At 39.3% G+C, this 19,217-nt stretch overlaps 1 protein-coding gene across 1 annotated transcript in view; it reads left to right on the forward strand.

Annotated features, from left to right (window-relative positions):
* The window catches only part of AFG2A (AFG2 AAA ATPase homolog A), a gene marked incomplete at both ends in the record, with an annotated part of 201,157 nt that extends 185,366 nt beyond the window's left edge, over positions 1-15,791 (forward strand). Inside the window, one exon of the mRNA XM_080612414.1 lies at positions 15,615-15,791. Within this exon, the coding sequence (XP_080468540.1) occupies positions 15,615-15,791 (177 nt within the window). The remainder of the gene's footprint in view (positions 1-15,614) is intronic.
* Between the last annotated feature and the right edge of the window lie 3,426 nt (positions 15,792-19,217).

The raw sequence follows: 19,217 nt of genomic DNA on the forward strand, positions 1-19,217 counted from the left end.
ACACGCTGCCTGAGCTGCCGATCACAATTTCCTGCCAGGAAGCCTTATCCAGCAGAGATGAGTAGCCTTGTAGCAAACCTCCACATTTCTTCCTGTTTTCCTTTTACCGGAGACATCAATATTTAAAAACCAGGCAGAAATACTTGGTGCCTAATTGTCCTATTGTCTGCTCACTGCTTGTATTGCAGCTCTTGGTGGAAGCCCCTGTCTTTCTGTGTCAGGTATTTAGCAAGCCTGGATCTGAAATGCAGATGACTTACACCTTGGGAACAGAAGATTCAGGTGACTGTTAAAATGAAGGACAGTAGTTTGTACAGTATCTTTATGTTAAATCCATACCACATAGGAGTTTGGGAACTCAGGAACCTTTGCTCATAATAACCTAGCTGCGACTAGGTTAACTATTTAATGTTAATGCTATGTTTAAGCTATAAAGCACCAAGGAAATGTGACACACTGGTATTAATCACAACTCTTTTCTGTCACCAGTGCATATATTTTAGTATTCATAAATTAATCCTGCATTAGAAACTATATTTCTAATAATGGGTATTACTGAGTCCAAACTTTTGCAGAGCCAATAAGTAATATCACCTTAAAGTCAAAAAAGATCTTGTTTGTTGATTGAGTGTGTTCTGCTCATTGATTTATAGTTTCTATTTAGCTTCCAGTTATTACATGCAGATAAGTTTTGGAATGTATTTAAGCATGTGCTTTACTTCAGTCGTATTTACTGACGTCAGAGGAACCCAAAGCAGATGCCTGTGTGCTTTCAGGGATGCTTCCTTGAAGCAAGGAGAGAAGAAAAGAGGGAAGACTCTCCTTTCCTTTTGGCTCTCCTCTTTTCATGTGTGAGTAACATACTGTGTTTGGTTTTGTTTAAATTCAACGATGGCAAAACAACCACATTCTGTAAACACTTCCTACTTCTTACCATCCTTCCTTATGGTTTGTTTTTTTCTTCTTGCTATTGATAATTTGGTAACCTGCAGAGACAAAGTGATGTGAAACTTGGAGGTCTTCACAGAGGATTTTATTCTAATAGTGTTTGTATAAAGCCCTGTGGTCCCACTAAAGCCCACCCTCATTCCTTTCCTTGGTTTGCTTTTTTAAACAGTCTTAGCATGCGCTAATGCTTCATTTGCTGGGTTCTGTTGGGAGAGAGGTGGCAGGGGGATGGATAGGAGAATCTCCCAGCTCATGACAGTTGATTGAATTGCCTTGCCTCTTTATACTGAACTGGCATTCCTGAAGCCTGTTCTAATCTTTTATGGTCTCATGAAATATACAGGTACTTGTTGGTAAATTACAAATGAATTTGTATCCTGAGATTTAAATGGTACTCATAACGTACCCCAGATAACTGCAAAATGAAATTATATATACAAACTCCACTTTTTAAAAGGGAAATAGGTAGTATTTTTGTTTGAGGATTTGTTTCTTTGGTTTTTTGGGTTTTTTTTAACCGTGAAGCTTTTCATGGCTTGTTTACAAGAGCTAGGCAAGATGTTTGTTGGATTCACATGTGTATGTAACTGTTGTGTGGCCATCCCTGCTTTGCCAGCTCAGTTACTCCTCAGTTACTGTTGTGACAGACCAAACAATGGCTCAATGATGGTGCTGAAAATAATTGTGCTGGTTATTCAGGAAAGGGTAAAGACACTGAGGGTTATGATATCTGAGTTTAAGGGCCATTTACAGTGCATCTAAAATATTCGGTAGAGTATGAAATATTGTAATATATAATACATACATATAATATCCTAAGGAAGATTTTTAAAATAGCCAAGACTACATAGTTGTAGCATTAACAGCTGGGTGATGCATCTTTTTCTCTCCATCAAAGTTTTGGTCATGCAGGTAGAGTAATGTTGATCCTAATTACGAAGACTAGTGCTAATCTGAGATTTCAGACCCACTCTTCTGTGTGCAAAAATGTCAGCATAAACTCTTTTTGGAGCCATGTAAACTTGATCAGGATCTTCTTTTAATAGAGAAATCATATTACAAAATACATCTGTTCCCAATAGTTGTAAGAAACGCCTTGTGGCAATTAAAGCAATCACTCGCTTAGCAAATAAGACCAGGAAAATACCTAGTATGTTTTTACTGTTTTATCCCCTTCTATATCTGTGTTAAAGAGAAGGATCAGCAGTCCATCAATAGTACATAAATTAAGAAGTCCCTTGGTGGTGAGTTAATAATCTTAGTAGTATGTATTAGCTAAAGGAGAACTGGAAAGTAGTGTGTGCATTTACTGCATAGCTGACTCGCTGTATGGTTGTCAGGCAGTACTTATTTATAAATCTTGCAAACTGGAAAAAAAAACAACCTTGATAAGATTACCATGACATGACAAATACCAGATATAAATAGATTTTTCACTTCCTGCTCATGTCCTCTTTTTCCTGCCCTTCGTACTCTGCTTCAGTGTAACAGCCTGCTGGGGCTGAGCAGCTCCCCCAGGTGAAGGTCAGCTGTTGATACATTTTTGCTCATCATGTAAAGTTCTCCTGTTAGTATGCGGTCCCCGTCTTAACCTCTTTGCATATTCCCCTGATTATTCCAAATCACTTTCACATGGAGCTGAGGTTAAGCTTTATTTCTCTTGGCATGTGCCTTCTGTAGCAGACACTTTGTCTTCACTTTGAAAGGACAGAGTGATGTTCAGCTGCCTGGGCCTACGCCCAGCATTTGACTTATACATTATTTAATTTCCTTTAGAAAATTGGAAGCAGAACTTCAGGAGTGGAAGTCAGTCCTTTTCACTTGTTTAAGGATCTTTTAGGGTTAATATGATCGTCGATAGTAGATGTCAGCATGATTAGGGTGACTTAAGGTAAAGCAAAGAATATTGAATACCGGGGGAAATTCTTTCATACTGGAGAGGGTGCCAAGATTTATATCTGTGCACATCTATGAGTTATGAATTGTGGCATTAAAAAATGAAAACCGAAAATCATCGGGTTTTTGAGTGACACATTGAGGACACCTGCCTTCCCTTACTGCACAGCAGATTGGGATAAGGAAGGTTTGCACCCTCTGTGTTACATCGTTTCTTGGACTGTGGGGCTCTCTGGAACTAAATTCAACCAAGTAACTAATTCTGCAGAAATTCTTCAGTTAGTCCGGAGGTTTTCATTTGGGCTGACTCTGCATTCACTGCTGCAATTAGGTCTGCACATGCTGGTAAGTGACTGCCAAGGCAGTTTGAGAATTTCTAATGTACTGGAGTCAGGAAATTAAAAGTTAACTCTGGAAAGGACATCATATAATATTTGGCAGTGTGGTTTGAATGCTCTGTCCACGGAGAGGTGGAAGACCCTCCTCTTACAAAAACAACCCTATGGAACTGACATATGTCTTCCATGGGATTTTGAATGATCCACAGCTGGGGAAAATTTCGGAAGGGGTGAGACCTGCGGCATACATTTGCTTATGGGTACAGTATGACTTCCTTGTGGCCTTTACTTTAGTGAAAGAGCATTTAATGACATAGAGCAAGAGTCCCATGTTGTTTCAGGGCTCTGTGGTGCTACAGCTGCTGCTCCCCGTTTGGTTATATGGGAGGAAAAAAAGACAGTGCTGGAGTGTTGCTGTGACAAAGGGAACAACTTGGATCACAAAGTCTTCCAGAGACCATGAAAAGAATTGAATTTGATATCAAGTAGGAAGTGTTAAGAACGTCTCCTGATCTTTACACGTAGTGAATAATTATACATCAGAGAGAAAATAGCATTTGCTTTTTTGGTTCAGTATGGAAACCTGTGCTTCTGTGGTAGCATCCTGTATGTGCTGTCTTCATTCTTTTGATCGTCACTGTGTTTGAAGAGGGGCTAAAACATTTGCTGACCCAGTCCTGGTGTCTGTGCATCTAACATAAAATGGGTAAATACAATAAACTGGAAATAGAAAACTCACGCTTTTTCATGCACATAGGCAATTCCTGATCAAATCTTATAAACTCATCTCTTGACAAGGGGCTGGAAATAATACCAGTCCAGATAGCAAGAGGCACACTTCTACAGGAAACCTTATAGTAACTTCAATTTGTAATGCAAACCTCAGGAGCACTTCACTTGCATGGGCCAGTCCTGTTGCTGGTTGCACTAACATTTCTTAATGGCTTTTAAGTTGTGTTTTTTTAGCTGTGGTCCTTAGTTCTGTTATAGCCGACATTTCTCAGCTCAGTCTTGTGGCATCCTCTGCTGTGCTACAGCTGTAGCAGCTCCTTTGGGCCTCATTGCCTCCTCTGTTGATCTCCCTCCACCTCTCCTGTGGTGTTAGATATTATCCTGGCAAATATTCCTGGTGCCAGGAAAGGTGGGAGACACTTGGCATTATCTCTGTAACTGTGAAAACAGTAATGTGGTATGCAAGAGTGCCTACAGAGAGCCTTCCTCAAATATTAAGCACCTACCTAATAGGTGTGATCACTCTCACCTCCCTCTGTCACTGCTGGGAAAAGGTGGGTGCCTCTTTGCAGGGCTTGGGTGGCCTGAGGTGCCTCTTGAGGGTTTGCGGATTTGGGCCTCCTATGCAGAGGGTCCAGAGCTACTGTGCTTTGATGTAAGCACAAAAGCATGGGCTTGAAGGGAATGTGGAATCTGGAGCACTGTGGCCAAGGACAGCAAATGTCACAGAGTTCTAGGGGAATCCTCATGGCTGAACACTATTAAGCATACATTTTATAAATTTCTGGCCTTAAATTGTTTATCATGCTAGTTTGCAACTTCTTAGAAGTTCAAATGCTGTCAACATTAAAAAGCAAGCTGTATACAACCTGGAGGAAAGGGAAGGGAGACTCCTCTGCTTCTTCCTATGTGTATTTGCAAAAATGTTGAGGATAAAAAAAACTCTGAACATAAAACATCTTTGTGAAGTGAAGAGAAACGCAAGTGACCCATTTTCTAACTCCCCATAGTGCTGGAAATTTGCATTACATTGTCTTGCCTAGACAAGGAAGGAGAGGGAGAAAACCCAAGAGACCAAGGACGTTTTCACAATAACATAGCACAAACTGAGAAGTTTAGGAGCATGAAAGACAAGAAATGGAGGAATTTGCTAAATTAAATGTGTTATCCATGGAGTAGCAGATCCGGTTTTCCAAAATACTGAAGTGACTTTCAGACATGACATGAATTCAGTTTTCTCAGTTACAGGAGGGCACTAAAATGACAAGTTTCAATGTTAACAATGCAAAAGCAGATACCTTGTTAATCTGGTCACTCGTAACTTTTCACTGAAGGCAAGTGACAGCTCTGATGACAAGGTCTTACGTTGCAGCATTTTCTCTTACACTGCCTCATTCTGTTCTTTGTCTTGTTCCCAGAGTGATGGGGGACAACTATACTGGTGACAAGCTGGTCCATTTGTGAGGGAGCTGGTATTTTGGGATTGTGCTGTGAATCCCTCACAGTACACACTCAATGATTCACTGGACTGGGTAATTTGAGATCAGAAGCAATGGGTCACATTTACCTATGGTCTATATTAAGAAGACACAGTAGGGATACACCTGAAATGTATTGTTTGAAACTTTTATAGAAACTGAAAGTGATTAGTAGATACACTGTTGCAGACAGTAGAACTGTAGTAAGCATTTTATGACTGAATAACTCAAAATACTCTTGGTATTTTTTTTAAGCATGCAGATGTTAAAACCAGTAGATTGAGGGGTGTCAGGTCAGAACACCAAGATCCTTATGGGAAATGTGGGGACTGCCCACCTGAAAGGACCACTCACAAGGTTGCCTACACCAGTGAATGCCTCTCTATATACACCAGGCATATACTTTTCTTAATTAGATGCATCTTGTGTTAGCTTTTGAATTGGCAGACGAGTGAAAGATACTGCACAAGTGGACACATTTGTATGTGGTTTCAATATATCTCTAAGCTTCAGTGTGCTTTAAACCCAGTTTCTGCTGCAGTCTTGTCCTCTCCCTGCTTTCAGAGCCTTCTTGCCTTGCCTGCCTTCCTGCCTGCATCCTAGGTGAGCCAGTTCAGGGTGAAAAACCAGTAAAAACTCCTCTCTTCTGTGTTGCTAGATTAGGTTTCTGCTGGTTAGCACTTGAATAGACTCATCAAGAGGCCAGACCAAGAAGAGATGGTGATCAGTGCGTCACTGGTTTAGACTGACTGTTGGGAAGCACAGGTCACACTGTCATATCTGTCGTACTGCTATTTTACTGACTTTCTATTCCATTAAAATATACCCCTTACATAAATCCTTAACTTGAAGTCATTGTTGGTACACCACTTTTCTTGTTTCGTATGTTTATATCACTCACTGGTATTTTTCTTGCTACAATTATTTTTTTTCTTTTCTTGCACAAGCAAAATTTCCATTGAAATTTACTTTAAATTCTTTACCAGCCTTTTTACTTCCTCCTTTAGGAGTAGTAATCATACACAGAGGCAACTAGCTGTGCCTAACAGCATTGCTTTCTTGGTCAGACTGTCCTCCTAGCCATATTCTGCCTCCCTGGAATACAGGCATGCATTAGCCCTCCTCCCTGACTTTCATGGGAAACATGAGCAGCTGTGTACCATGGGAAGCTCCAAGAGGTAAACCTTGAAACAGTTCAAAATTCCTCTAGCATTCTGCTGAGGAAATAGATACGCCATGGGAGACATCTCACACCTTCCAGGAACTGAGAACCCAATAAATAAAAGCAAGAGAGCTTCCATTAAGGACATTATTCATCTTGCAAGCTAAGGCCCCCACACAACAAATGTCTTCTTACTCCGTGCCTCAACTAAGGATGTGTATGCATGTGTAAAGAGTCAGAAACCCAGAAAGTATGCATGTCTCATTCTCATTATCCTAGGAATGGCATGTTTTCTGTCCGAAGTGATAGAAATGTTAAGCTTCCACAAGATTTGCTAGGCTTTCTGGCCATTATTTTTAGCTGAGTTTGCTTTTTCTGTATTGTATTATATCTTATATGTAGGTAACTACAAATACAGTTGCCATTAACCTGCTATGCAAGATTCAAATTGGAGACAGTATTTGCCGTATATCCAAAGACAGGATGAAAGGGAAACTCTGAATAAAACCATGAAAAAAGAATTTTTCGCTTTCTTATTTTGCTGTGCAAATTCAAAAGTTCAGGACTCTAGCAATCTTCAAGTGGTGATATAATGTAACAGAAATGCTGCTGGAGTTGAAAGACAGTTCTAGCCTGCCTGTGCTTTATTGATGAAAAAAAAATATTTTTAGGGAAGGGAGGGCACTTCTCCCAATTCCTTTTGCGGATTCACTTTTATTTGCTTTGTTTTGATAGGAGTCTAAGGCCTCGGCTACTCTCCCAGGTTAAACTTGAGAAAAGAATTACTGGTTTGAGAAGCAAAGGCATGAATTATTTTCCAGTGCAAGAAATACTGAATACGCTGAATATGTCACCCAACCTGGTATCTGTCTGCCTCAAAATCTGAAAGCAAGCAGGCGCAACAGCTGCTCAACACCTACACTATGATAGGTTTCATAAGGTAGAAGCTGCCAAATCTGTTTTGTAGTTTTTCTGTTTTGTTTTGCTTTTCTAGAGAGAAACTCATGACAGCTACAGCTAATGATGTCCTCCAAGTCTTCTAGTTTTACATTTTTAGTTGCATAATTCAATCTGTCTTGCTAGCAGCATTCAGCAAAATAGCATTGGCACTGAGTACAGGTCCTCTGTAGTAACAGCTCACTGTGAGTGAGAACACAGCATTTTGTTAATTACTTTTAATTAAAACAAGTGCCTGTACACACACATGTACATATAGAAAGACTGTTTTTCTAGTGGCTTGGCTTCCTTTTCCTCATTGAAGGGAAGAAGTCAAACTTTCTCATTAAATGTTTATATAAAAATGAAATAATTCTGAGGTTAACCAGAAATGCAGCTTAATCTTGTATAGAAACATGTGTGTGATTTTTTTTTTTTCAGTTGCACAAATATAGCTGAAACTTGAAGTTGGCAGAGAATACTGTTTAAAAATATTCAGTCCCAGCATGTAAAAACTCGTTTTGTTACAGAATTCCTTTGTGAAAGGTGCAGCTATACCATGCCTCTGCCAAAGTGATGGGAGCCATATCGACAGAGTACGTTTTGGAAAATAGCTGCATTTTGGGCTTGTAGTTACAAAAATTAAATTGGAATGTACATGTTTTATATATTGCTTGGAAGGATACCACATCTAGTAATATTTTTTTAAGAGAGTGGAGAGAAGAAAAAAGAAAGCCTGCAGTTAGAGTCAAAGCTTCCCTCTGTTAGAACATGTTGGGATGAGCAGAGGTATGTGTGATGACACTTAGCGTGTACCACTTAAGGCTCTGGTTTATTCTTTCTAGCTGTCATCATGTACTGTAGTTATGATACATATGCTTAATTTTGGCTATATACCTCATCTTTCTCTTCTCTGAGCGTGTTTAAGCTTTATGAAATAATAAGAGCTACTGACACATGTGATACTGTCTGCTGCCCAGGCGCAACGTGTGCTCAGGTTTTGAGCAATTAAAAGCAGCATTTTGTGGTCACCGCTGTCTCATGAATTGTTGCCATGATGCTGTTGTCCCACAAGAGCTACTGGCTAAGTGCCTGTCTCAGTCCCTGGCTGACACACCAAGCTGTCTGACACCAGGTGACCGCAACAGGTAGGCTAGGTTAACCTGAAGCCTGCCTCTCCCAGCTGAGACACGGAGAGTGGGCAGAGGAGGATTTGATCTTTGCTGTGGCCACTGTGGAAGGAGGTGAGTGGAAGCCGTCATCCTGGTCAGACCAGGTATATTCAGGTGGCACAACCACTTTATGTCCCTGGGCAGTGTTTCAGGTAAGCTGCGGACACCCATATGCATGGTCACATGCACATCAGTCTTCAAAATTACACAAATAAGCAAACTATAGATTAAATAGTGAAGCCTTGGGCCAATTTTCTCACTTCTGAACTGAGGTCACGTACAGACATCACTGAAGGACCTGGTTTTGTTCAATTACATTTCTGTAACAAGTTCCATAAAAGAAATCAGGAATAGCAGGGATTGTTTGCTCAGCCTGTTGGATCAGAGACATGAGATACAAATAATCCCCATCCTTTTTAATTAAGAATTGCAAAGTGCTGCTTCATCACTACAGACCTGTTTTTAAAGTAGATCCAATGTCTACTCATATTGAATGTCTCTTTAATAAACAATGAAGTCTATCTTTTTGTAAAAAATAATATTTAATTATAGGATATTATCACAGAGGATGGCTGCAATACAAATAGGAACTCATCTGTTCCAAGTCAATGTTCATGAATACAGAACTATGTACATGTATGCACTTTAACTTGTGGAAAACTAATAACATTGTGAAACACAGTTGCTTAGAGATCAAAGAAACCTTTGTCTCACTGAGACATTTGTGTGGCCTGTGACTGCCTTGCACACTTTAGGTAGGAAAGTTTTATAGAGCAACAATCATACTGAGTAAATTCACTCCAAAGCTCCTGTAGTATGTATATAATATTTGAATCTGAGGAATCAATGGATGCTGTATGAAAAGCATTATGCCAATACACTTTACCATTTTCTGGTTAGAATAGATTATTTTCCTTTTCCAAAACGCCCAAATGTATAATCCATCTCATTTAAATCTACAGATTATAGGACCGAGCAGAATGATGAGATACACATACAGGGGCTATTCTTTTTCTGTCAAAGATTAGATCAAAATTTGTCACAGGGTGATCAATTATTTCATAGTATTGAAAGCTTTTTCTCCTAAACAGAGCAAGATTTGTAGTGGTCTGTAAGAACTTTTCTTCTTAGAGAAGGAAATAAAGGCATGTAATCTTATATTTTCCTATTTTATCTGTTTTATACACAAAACGGGAAAGTTGAACCACAAAAGAAGTACTAAATTTAAGCCTTTTTGAAATACATCAAAAATTCCATGTCTCACTTTTAAAGAGCCTCTCAGTTTAGTCTGGTTTAAAGGAAAAATTGTATTTGTGACATCTTAAAACAGTATTTTCATCTTTAATAGTAGGATGTTGTCCAAAGTGTTATCTAGGATATGTCTTCCTCACCCAACCAACATCGTGCTGTGGTACCTGAGCTTGTTCGTACTGCCAGCCGTACGCAGCAGGATGCTAAAATAGGGTAAGTGAGCACAGCATTTCATGAGGTGATCCAGCAGCTCTCTGCTGCTGGAGGCAGAAGTGTCCCACTTGCTGTGCTCTCCACCCCTTCCATACCAACTGGGACTTGGTGAATTCCATCTCAATACCCCAGCGGCAAGCTAAGACCTTTTTTGTCTGGATTAATTTTCTGATGGTCTGGTGCATTGATTCAGTTAATGAAAGGGTCAGCTTAGCACCGGAGCCAGCCCAAGAGGTGGGTGGGAGCCTGCAGCCGGCAGCGGGTGGTGCCTGCACAAAGGAGAAGGGGGAAAAAGGGGCTATGGCATCCCACGCTTCGTGCAGGAGTGAGTGACCTGCTGGGGGTGGGAAAACCCTAAAAGTATTTACTACCTCTGCCCAGCACTGCATTGAGCTTCATACAAGTCCCTTGTGGGAAGCTGTGTGCTGCTGGAGTTGCATGGAACAGAGATATTTATGTAGATTTTAGAATATCATCAGCAACCTTTCCTTGCCGCTCCCTTTAGCCTCTCTGACTACAGTGCATCTTCTGAGTTGTTTTCTCACTTCAGAAAGACATCTATGCCCACATCTTTCCTCAGTCATGTGATGGCCCAGGGTCCTGAGAGCTTTCTGACTTCCTTGGTTTTATGTGGATAAGGCTATTGCTCTCTATAGAGCAGCTTCTCATGCAGGGGTAAGATAAGGTTCCTGACGTGAGTAGGCATTTGCTTGAGTAAGAAACAGATGTCCTGACCAGGAGTTATTTATGTCTTTTTAAAATGCCATGTATGAACTTTTTATCTCTCCTTAACAGAGCGGGAAAGTAAGCTCCCCTACCTATAGACGGTGTCCCTTTGACGCTGCCTAGCAGGCGCAGGCCACATGGGCACGCAGTCCTGCAGGTAATTTTCCTCCAGGAAGCGCCACAATTTGCGCTATTCACAAACCGCAGGGTACTATTCTGTTTCCAGGCTCCTAATCCCTCTTACACACAATCCCTTACAACTTGAACTGGGGGGATGGAGGAGCAAGTTAAAAAGGAAGGAAAAAGGAAAATTAAACACAATGTACAGCCAGCCAGTGGCTGCCAGTTAGGGTGCACACAATTGACACCAGCTGCAGCCCAATTAAACCCGACATTCACAGGTGTTCCCAACAGACTCTGCACTTACAAAACCACTTTCTTGAAAATACCTAAGGCTTTAACACAGAAGCTCATTTCTTTTTTCCTTCTTTTTTTGAGGGGGAAAAAAAAAAATCTTTAAAGCTGTTTAGAACACTTTAAATACAAAGAAAATGAAAAGGACTTTCAGTCCACTGGAGAGAGTCGGTGCTTAATGCCAGAGTGGGGGAGAATCAGCCAAACTGAATCAGCCAGTGTAACCAATCGTTTCGAGAGAAAGATGGGTTATGCTGAATACTGTTTATTCAGGGAACAGTAACTGGGCATTTTATTGTTGCTGGGAGTGTGTGTGGGGTAATATGACGAGGTGTAAATCCATTTCTTTTGGGATTCAGTTATTTGCACCTTAGCTGTGATCTTGTGTGTGGCTTTGCTTATTACTGATCAGTGTGTATATCGGTGGTTAAGACAGCAAATTTTAGCTCTCCTTTCCTCCCAGGATAACTTGATACACTTGGCTTTTTGACTCTGAAGTGGGATTCTAAATTAGTTGCTTATTTTCTGATCTTAAAGCACTCATTGAGATGATAAATCAGTCCTTTATAAAAATAAAAATATGGTTTTAACACATGAATTCAAAATTATTTCCACACTAGAAGAGGTCTGCAGACAGCAGACTAACGTAAGGTCAGTAATTTGCTCTCATTCCATTGAAAATGAGAACTGTGTTTGTTAAACTTTGATTTAGAATTGAAATTAACAATTAAACTAGGGTGTATTCTGGTGCTCCTGGATTCAGTAGTATTCAACCACACCTGGCTGGCTATTCATCTCTGCAATAACACCCCACACCTCAGTAGTTATTGCTTAATTACCTGGTGCCTGGCCTGTTGCTGTTTAATCACTCTTGTTTCTGTCAATCACTTAATGTCTTCATTACTGCTTTAACAGTCAATGCTGAAAGCCACTCTGTATTCAGATGCAGTCAAGAATATCTATTTTGTCCTTGAATACATCAAGCTGCAATTTTGCCTTTGGAACAGGACTAGGACATTATACGTGTTCCTCACAACACACAGAGATGCAAAAGTCTTCACTTTTTTGTCTTTTTTAATATTGAAAAGGTAAAAATGGTGATCCCTTGGATTTGTATTTGAAAATCATTAAGCATTGTCTTAAAATTGGCACATACGTAATGTTGGTTCACAGCATTCATTTATAGAGGCAGGCAGAGGCTATTCATCCTGATAAATACAATGGAGAAAAATCACCCAGGTTTCAAATTCACAAGCATGCAACCTAAATTAGATATTGTCACTCAGGAATAGATACTGGATGCACTGTGGATAATCTGAGAAAAATCATCTTGGCACTAATATGATGGCAGATGCAGTAATAGAAAGGGAACCCAGAAACACTGCTTTGCCATGGTATGGCTCCCTCGGCGCCATGTGGCTTCAGCTGCTCAACAGCACAAGGATAGAGAAGAACTAGTGAAGGCAACATGGCAGACAGGCTGAAGGATGGCCAAGTTCTGCAGGACCTGGAACTGAATCACTGAGGACTCTGCAAAGACTTGACTGAGAGGGGATGAGATAAAACTGTAAAATCACTGACAGTACGGGGAAGGTGAATGGGGAACAACAGATGAATCACTATTCTCATAACACCGGAACTAGGAGACACTTGCTGAAATTACCAGGTTTAAGACAAACTAAAATGCTTTTTTATAGAATGCATGATTAAACCATGCCACTCATTACAGGATTATGTCATTTAGGCCAAAAGGAGAAGTGATTTAAGAAAGTAATTGAACAAATTCACTGAGGATAGGTCTGTTGCAAGTTTTTAAAAGTGATGATCTAGATGAAGCCTCTGGTTTTGGAGTGTCACTAAGCCTGGGAAGGATATGTACCTTGCAGCAAAGCCGTGGGTTTTCTTCCTTCCTCTGCTGTCAATTGGCCCTTTTTGCTATGTTCCCTCTTTACCTCACTTGACCCAATCTATGTTTGTTTTAAATTTAGGCAGAAATGACATTTAAAAACCCTTCCATTGCTTGGTGTGGTAAGAAATGTCCTAATGTGACTGTGACAAATCCATGAAAAACTAGTAGACCTTAGGCCAATAACACAGTAGATTTCACCAGATGAATTTGCTCTCATTTCACTGTGGCTATATTACTCCTTGTGTTTGCTTTCCACAAGTGATTTAGCTTTATTAGCTAGTGAGAATGCTGGTGAGGACTTCTTTTTTTTTTTAAGTTTGCATACTTGAATGAAGAAAAATAATCACACTTGCCTTGTTGAATCTCTTACCTCAGAAACCTGATACTCTGGGTTAGCCAAGGAATGGAAACAATGCCATGTGACTTCTGTGACCAGACACAAGGGCCCAAATTTTAAACACTGTGCCAGAATGCCTGCTGTTTATTACTCAATAATATATAAAATATTTAGTCCACAAGAATTCTGAGTGCAGCCAGGAAAAGGGAGAATGATAGTTCATGCCTTAAAATTCTTTCCTCTTTCCTTAAAAGCAGCTGAAATGTTACTGGGAAGTAAAAAAAAAAAAAAAAAAAAAATTATCAGTTTTCTTGTGCTTCCTCATGTCTAGTAGTTTTCAGTAACAGCAGAATGTACAGTTCAGTCTTTAAGATAAAAATTAAAACCAAAAAACCCTTTGGAGGTTAATTATCATCATTGTTACCGATACTCTTGGCAAAGCATAGAGAAAAAGCATCATCAGAGGTATCAGCTTATGGGCTGATATTCCTCCTAAGAGTATCAGTGTTCAAATGGAACAGGGATAAATGAGACTGGCAGTGCTGTTCCTTCTTTCTTGGATCTGGCAACTTGAGTCTTTCCTTCAGCTTCTCCTTCAGTAAAACCTATCAGCTCCGAAAAAGTGAACGTCTTGTGCTGTAGTGATACCCTGCTTCATAATTCTGATGTTGTAGATCGGCGATGGACTCTGTGAGCAGAATAGGACAGTCAAAACCTGCTGTAGTACATATTGGGTTTTATGATGATGCCTGTGGAAACCCCTAGCAGGTCTCTTCCTCTTCGTTCATGTAAAACTTGCCCTTATTGCACTATTTATCAAGGGGAAATGGACCCCTCCTTCAAAGACTGACACAAGTTTAGAGTCCCGGATACTTTTCCATCAAGTCTTCTCCTTTTTGAAAGATTTCTAGGTTTGGTGTTAGACATGGATGGGGGAAGGGAGGTTTGATCTGGTTTGGAGTTTTTTTCTTTTTCTTTAAGTAGATTTATTTTTGTGTTGAGCTAGGGAAGTAGTCACACTGTCTACTTGGAGAAAACCTGAACAGGAAGACCAATATCCCTCCGTTAACTTTCCAGATGATGTATTACTTACCTCTGCAAGAAGCTGGTGCACTAAATCTCAGCTACACTTCCACATTTAACTTCCACGTTTAACTGTCTCTAAAGTCCTGAAAAGCATTAAAATGCATAAGAGCAGTGTTTAGCTTCACTGCTCATTAGAGCAGCACAGAACTAACAGTAATGTTGTTGTAACTTGACAAAGCCATCTAAATCCATGCATGTTTTCTCTTGAAAGCTTCCTAAACATGCTGCTAAATCCTCTGAAAAGCTACTAAACAGCTTTGGCAACCATTAGCACAGCATAAGCAGGGGAACTCCTTTCAGTAAGTGAACAAACAGAGAAAATATGCTGAATAGCTGGACAAATGTGTTTCAGCTGGCTCTTTCATTTACAGATATAAGGGAACAGTCAATATCAATCACTGTTTTCCCTATTGCACTGGAAATCACAATATCTCTTTTCATTCCCCAAGCTCTTTTCACCATAGTAATGTGTCTTTAGAATAACACTGGCATCAGTCTGTTTCCGCTGTCTAAAGTCCAGAGAGCTTAAAAACACATTGCAGGTTATGAGACCTTAACCCTCCTCCCGTTCCACTGCTCTCTCCTTCTAGCCTGCCTTTTGGAATTAATTGTTTTTACTTCTTTCCCAGCGTAAAGCTGAGAAAGAAAACTGCCCACAGAACCTGGGAATATCTGCTCCTGTGCTTTGGGGACAGAAAAATGTACCGCTGGTTGTTGGGGCTTTAATTTATCAGGTGTCGCGTGGAATTTAACACAGGTAATATGATTATTAAGTTAATTTGCAACATCCTGTAATGTGAAATGTAATGTTACTGTGGTTTCAGTTTTGAGCTATATCCTGTTTCTTGGATGTCCTAATCACCCACAACCTCATTTATTAAAAATAGTTGGAGAAAATCTGACTGTGTGAGCATCTGGCATTTAGAGTATGTTGGTGTCTTGTGTTTGCTTTCTTCAAGTAATGTATTTTATAATAGTAATTTTCTGTGGGGGTTTTCTTTATTGTTTCTTTGCAGATAACAGCAGTCTGCAGAGAAGCAGCCCTTCTAGCTCTTCAGGAAGACATACATGCCAAATCTATCATGGGACAGCACTTTCGGTACGCACTGACTATTGTGACCCCGAGAATTCCTGATTCGTTAATCCAGTTTTATGCAGATTATCAGCAGCAAAGTGGACTGCACGCACTTTGAAAGGCAAAGTAATACGTACACCTATTCACAGTGTGAATAGCGCATTTCCTTTGTAAAGCTGTCAAAAGCCAAAGAATTTTGTATTATGAGTAGTGTGTCTGAAATTAACTCAAGCGCAGAATTGTCGTAATAAATGCCTATGTAGAAGTTTGGAGCATAACTGGTGTCATGTACAACTTCATATTTTTACAGTTTCAGTGGTATAATCTGCATTTTGGAGGTGGTAAGATTGTTAGTTTAAGTCCGTTTACTGGAGTATCTGTAAATCAAGAAGTACTTACCAAATTCTGAATTTTTGGTGGATTCTTGGCCCTAAAGAGAGTAGCAGCAAGTGTCATTACTGCCTTCATTTGTTCCTGCCTCAGCCATAGTCTAATCCTACAGACTGTCTCAGTGAGGCACAGACCTGAGGAGTGGCCTCACTACAAAAAATGCTGAAAATTATTCTGAACCTTTTGATTTATGATCTCCAGAAAAGCTGCCAAACAGGCTTGCTGAACATAGAGCTTTCTGAGGTAAAGCTAAGGTATCATGACTGATCACAGTGAAACATTTCTTTTCGGTCTTAAACAACTCCTCTTTACATGTACTGGGAATTAGGTACCTTAAAAATTGTACATCCCTCGGCTAACCCAAAACCACTGCCAGACCTCAGCGAAAGATTTCTGTTGTTATTTGTTTGTTTCCATCAAAATAAATAGGAATGTTGATTGGTAATTTAAAGCTGGCCACTTAAATGAATCCTAATTAATGAATAAGAAAACCTCCTTGCAAAAACTGTTATAAATGACTGCAAAATAGTTCAGGGACAGGTAAAATCTCTTGGGCTTATTTCTTTGTTATATCACCTATTGAAATGACTATGGGTCTTTATAGGTTCTCTACTTTGCACTCAGTATGAAATGAAGATAAGCAAACTAATTTTCAGCTTTTTTCTGCACAGTAGAAAGACTGAGCTTTTCTATTCCAGACACAAAAAATAGAAGGAAAAGTAAAGCAAAAACAATACAAACTTTAACAAAAATGGGAAAGAAAAAAAAGAAACACCCTCAATTTCAGTGGGTAATTCTGTGTTTTCCTGGTGTTTTGCAAGTAAATAGAAGACTTTCCAGGTCAAAATTTTAGCCAAATCCAGCTTTCACTTGTTGAAGTAAACAAATATAATTTTAGGCTCTGTGTAAAGTTATTTTTTGGATTTGTTTATTGATGGTTCTGAAGACTTTTCTTTCTTGCAGTCATTAGATATATATTCAGAAGAGAGTAATAATTATTTAGAAATCTCCATAAACTTATGAGAAATTGGTGTATATCTAAGAGAGACTTCTACTATATTTACTTATGTTATCAATATGAAATTTTAAAAGTAATCTCTTGGCCTTGATTATGGTTTTTCTCTCTTAGTTCCACTCTGTACACAATTTGCAGCTTTTAAACAGAAATATACTATTTTTAAATAGCAACTTTTCTATTACTTTTATTTTAAACTGTTGTTGTTATAATTAGCATTTAATTTTACTATCACTGAAAAGGATTAGAGCATGAGAAAAAGCATGTCGTTCGCTTAGTTCATGTGATGTATGTGCAGGTTTTTTTATTTTTTCATTGTTTGACCCTTTAATAGTACAACAGACAGAGGGAATTAAGAAAACTATAAATTGGAAAAGTTGCCTTGGGGATCAAGACTGCATTTGAAACTACTGCATCATCTTTTTCTAACTTTTATATACTCCATCTTGAAGCTCAGGTTGTGAACTATTTATTATAACCATTTTTGATATTTCCAAAAAGTAAATGCCACACTGTTATCCCCTGGCACTTTCCTCCAGTGTGTGTTCCTGAAGGAAGGAAAGAAAAACTAGTTTTTACTGCCAATAATGAATTCTATTTATAATTTTATATCCTAAAAATAACACTATTGATGCTCCAGATGCATAGCAAAACTAAATTGCCATTTCTTGGGAAGTGTTCACTCAGATCCCTTGGGAATGTCCGGCCAACGCAAGAATCTGAACTGAGAAAGGCAGGTAGGAGCTGGATGCCCTTTCTGTACGTGGGCTTCTGTTGCCACTAGCGGGAATTTGCACATTGAATTTTAGGACATTAGGAGAGAATGCTGGTCCATGACTGCTGTTCATGCTTTAGGAAAGAACCCATCCCTGCAAACATTTATCCTCTCATCTGCACAGTACCACATGTATCCACATGGTACCAAATCTCTTGATACATACTTACATGCCTGAAGGGATTTCAAATGTAGGAAGCTTCTCTTTTTTACATTGGGTTCATAGAATTTGATTTTTAAAAAAGCAAGATACTCTTAAAATTTGAAGTCCCTAGAAGGTTTCTGTTGCTCCCAAAGACTGATGCCACTCAAAATCTTACTCCATCCCAAGCCACAGATAAATTGAGATTTAAACGAAGGTGTGACGATTCCCCTTCTCTTTCCTAATGACAGATCACCATTATCACGCACTACCAACTTATCAAAAATCTGGAAAGTAACCAAAAATTCAGTTTTGGCCAAAGTCTATCAGCAACATAGTCCTTTCAGAATCCAGCCTGGTGAACACTTTTGCACCCTCACCCTCTCATGGGAACTTACTGATGAAGGCACTGTAGGACAGAGCACTTCTGAAGTATCTTCCATTAACCTGTCATTTAAATGAGTGTTTTTTAATTCAGAGCTGAACTTTTCACAGGGTGTTTTACTGAACACATTGTGCCTTGGCACCAAATCAAATTGCTTGCAGTGCGAGGCCATATAAGCCTGAACACCTCCATGCTTCAGAGTAAATCAAAGATAGAGGCATTCTTTTTTCTGCTGGGTTAATCGCGTTTACTGTTGTTGGATGTTTCCCTGAGATTTAATTTTAACAAAACGATAGAGCCCCCATGAATAGAAGAGAATGCATCTGAGAAGAATCTCTGTCTTACATCCTCTCTTTAACTGCTGAAGTGATTCCTAGACTTATTTCTTTACGTTCTTAAGAATACAGTCTTTTTCCTGCCTGCCATTATCTTTTGGAGCCAGTTTTTGGCCCCAATACTGCTTGAGTTGCAGAATTGTTAACATTAAATCAGCTTTTCAACGTTTCAGGCACATTTTGTTTAAATACAAAGTCTAACTTTTTCCTCCAATAACAACATCTTTGAAATTGGCATAAAATGTCTTTTGACAGGTTTGCCAGAAATGACCAGGAGAATATTTATGATCAAAATGCAAAAAATGTCTTCACTTAACTTGAAAAAAAGTTCAGTCCCATGTTCTCCCTAATGTATAAACCAGATTTTCACTGCAGGTGCACTATACAATTCTTAATCCTGGAAAAAGAATGAAGTTTATTGTGGATAATTTTTCTGCAGTCACTAAATGAGAACAGAACATCAGGTTTACTGAGTTCAGGTGCAAGGGTGAACATCAGGGAC

Source organism: Psittacula echo (assembly GCF_963264785.1).
Source record: "Psittacula echo genome assembly, chromosome: 1".
NCBI lineage: Eukaryota > Metazoa > Chordata > Aves > Psittaciformes > Psittacidae > Psittacula > Psittacula echo.